Here is a 2,721-nt window from a genome sequence, read left to right as displayed (position 1 = left end):
GGCGGTGAGAACTGCCTTTATACTTCATAATACATGATACTCTCATCTACATTATTTAATTTGAAAATGAACCCATAAAGGCAAGAGTAAGATATTTTATATGTAAATTATCAAGCTAACTTGCATATACTCTTTAGACGTTACTCAATTCTATAACTAATTTACACAAAGAATTGGTTTATCCCTATAAATTTCTGGAAAATGCTAGAACGTCCTTAGAAGCTAGAGGCTTTTGTGCCATTTTTTGTACGCACGTCTCATTTTATCAAATAAAATATGTTTCCTATCCGGAAAAAAAAAAATGAATAAATCTTCCTTGCATTGGATATTTTAGAGAGCGACAATACTCCAACTGATGAAATGCACATTACCAAAATAAACTAATAAGAAGTGGGTCATCACACAATAGCTTTAACAAAAAGAACACAATATGGTCGTTGCATAATAACAAGATAAAAAAATGAACGGCGGCTACCTGACCAGGTTGCATTGGCCATGTTGGCGGCCCAAATGGGGAACCTGAAGGTGGCGGTACTCCTTGAGTTGCCAATGGAAATGGTGGTGCTGCTTGCCCGGGAGGACCTGATGGAGGCAAAAATCCAGGGCCACCTGGAACAGAATGCATATATGGAGTTTGAACAGATGCTCCCATTGGTGGAGGACCTTGTGGTGCATTGGCTGCTGGAGGAAAACGTGGCCCACTGGGAAAATTGGTCTGCGCGAATGCTGGAGGGCCATTACTCAATGCACCACCCTGAGCACTTGGTGGAGGCATGCTTGGGTTGCTAACAGAAGGGGGCAAGGTTGCACTTGGACGTGAACCAAGTGGAGGCATAACTGAACCACTGGAAGGTGGCCTATAAGCAGGTTGGGCAGTAGCCCCAACACCTGGAGGAGTTGGCCTAGATACTAATGGAGACGGTTGTCCAACAGGCGGCCCACTAGGTCTCATTGGAGTCATGTTGGGAGGTAATGCAGATGGTGGAGGCCCCGATGAAGGCAAATTAGGTCGGGCAATTGAAGATGACGGTGGACCTGGCCGTGAAAATGGAGGTGGGACACCAGATATTCCAGTTGGTGGGGGTGCTGACGAAGGAAAAGCTGGTGATTGGCCAAATGGGGATCTAGGGAATGAATTGGGCATTGAAGGAGGTCGATTGAGATTCATATTTTGAAAATTATCAGCTAAAGAACCAGGATTTGGCTGAGAATTAGGGTGGTAATTAGCCGGTGGTGGTGGAGCTTGATTGCTATTGCTTTCATTGGGCCGAAGTGCCCCTGGAGGCACAAGAGCTGCCATTGATCAACCAGATTCTAAAGAACCAGACTTTCGTACTCTTACTCAATAGAACCTTTCTATACAAATTCACTGTGCAGATTCAACAACCCAAATCAACTCTGCAAGAATACACCAAATCAACAAGTTTTAGAACATTCGTCCATCCTTGCTCTCATTCATAATGACATTACTACTTATAACAGTACACCATCTAAAAGAGTTTGAAGTAGAATAACTAATATTCTACAACTAAAACTCGTAGTTTCAAATTGGACACCACCATTTTTATGGTGTGTCTTAAACTGAAAAGAGAGTGTTTAAAATGATAAACGGAAAGCAAGCCATGGGAGTACAAACGAAAGTAAACCAGCCTATAAGAGTCTGAATATAGACAATTTAAATTTATCTGAATTACTCTTGCAAAGCATTTTGAAAAGGGGTGGAAAGGGGAAAGACGATAGATGATCTAGCAACATGAATCATAACCCAAATCAGTTAGCAAAAAAACATAAAAACCATAAACCTTTGAGTCGGAAATTTGCGGATGAAGAACCAGAGAAAATTTACGAACCATCAAAACCCATATCGAGTACAAAATTTCTAGTTATCGTCCACAAATTCTAAAAGAATCTAGTTCGACAGAGTTAAACAAGCGTTCCAATTCCCTGACATTCGAACTCTTAACGAATATATCGTGCGATTAACACAAACAGATGATCGCGAAACTTCAAAATGAAGCAAATTAAGCAACTGGGTTGGCTATGACGAGGATTTCCTTACACAAAACATCAATGAAATTGAGAAATCAGATGAAGATCAGACAAATCCAAGTCGAAATTAGTAGATTGGATGATCGACAGAGACCAATTACGGCGAAAGAACCGCCGAGAATGAAAAAATTGAAGATAATACCCGAATTTCCACAGAAATGTAACACAAATCAAGATTCAATTCTCTTATTCATTACACCCTTTTCCGCTCCAGTAGACAAAGCCGCGAATGAAAGAGGAACGAAAACGTATGATGAGGCACATGCGAGATGCAACTATTAAAAGACCGTATGTATCGACACCGTGTTTTTTCTGACCATTTTCTATTTACTTATTTAGCTATTCCCTTAAATTACAATTGCTAAATTAATAAATATACCATTTTTTTTTTTTTAAATAATATCTTTAAATTTTTAAATCACAATGATACAAAAATATCAACAAAAATGGTAAATATTTTGTTTGAATAATATTTTTAAAAATACTCTTAAATTTTAAATTCTTTTATTAATACCTTCCATTTTTTTTAAATGTCAGACTTGCTCTACTTTTAATATATGTTTTAAAAACGGAGAAATTCAAATGGTAGCACAATGACAAACCCTAACACTCGTTAGTCGATATTTGATCCTTTGACAAACCCTAACATTCATTACTCGACGTTTGATCCTT

General features: G+C 38.6%; 1 protein-coding gene across 2 annotated transcripts in view; it reads right to left on the bottom strand.

Annotated features, from left to right (window-relative positions):
• Positions 1 to 2,327, bottom strand: part of LOC111494722 (protein transport protein Sec24-like At4g32640) — a 16,975-nt gene extending 14,648 nt beyond the window's left edge. Inside the window, exons 1-2 of one of the 2 annotated variants that reach the window (XM_023144690.1) lie at positions 2,192 to 2,327; positions 476 to 1,398 (exon numbers count right to left, since the gene is read on the bottom strand). In XM_023144690.1, the coding sequence (XP_023000458.1) occupies positions 476 to 1,300 (825 nt within the window). In that variant the 5' untranslated portion in view covers positions 1,301 to 1,398; positions 2,192 to 2,327. Of the gene's footprint in view, positions 1 to 475; positions 1,399 to 2,059 lie in introns of both variants that reach the window. The other variant, XM_023144691.1, reaches the window with a different exon arrangement.
• Between the last annotated feature and the right edge of the window lie 394 nt (positions 2,328 to 2,721).

Source organism: Cucurbita maxima, unplaced genomic scaffold, assembly GCF_002738345.1.
Source record: "Cucurbita maxima cultivar Rimu unplaced genomic scaffold, Cmax_1.0 Cma_Scf00020, whole genome shotgun sequence".
Lineage (NCBI taxonomy): Eukaryota > Viridiplantae > Streptophyta > Magnoliopsida > Cucurbitales > Cucurbitaceae > Cucurbita > Cucurbita maxima.
Note: the sequence above shows the minus strand (reverse complement) of the source record. Positions and strands in the feature narration are given on the sequence as shown.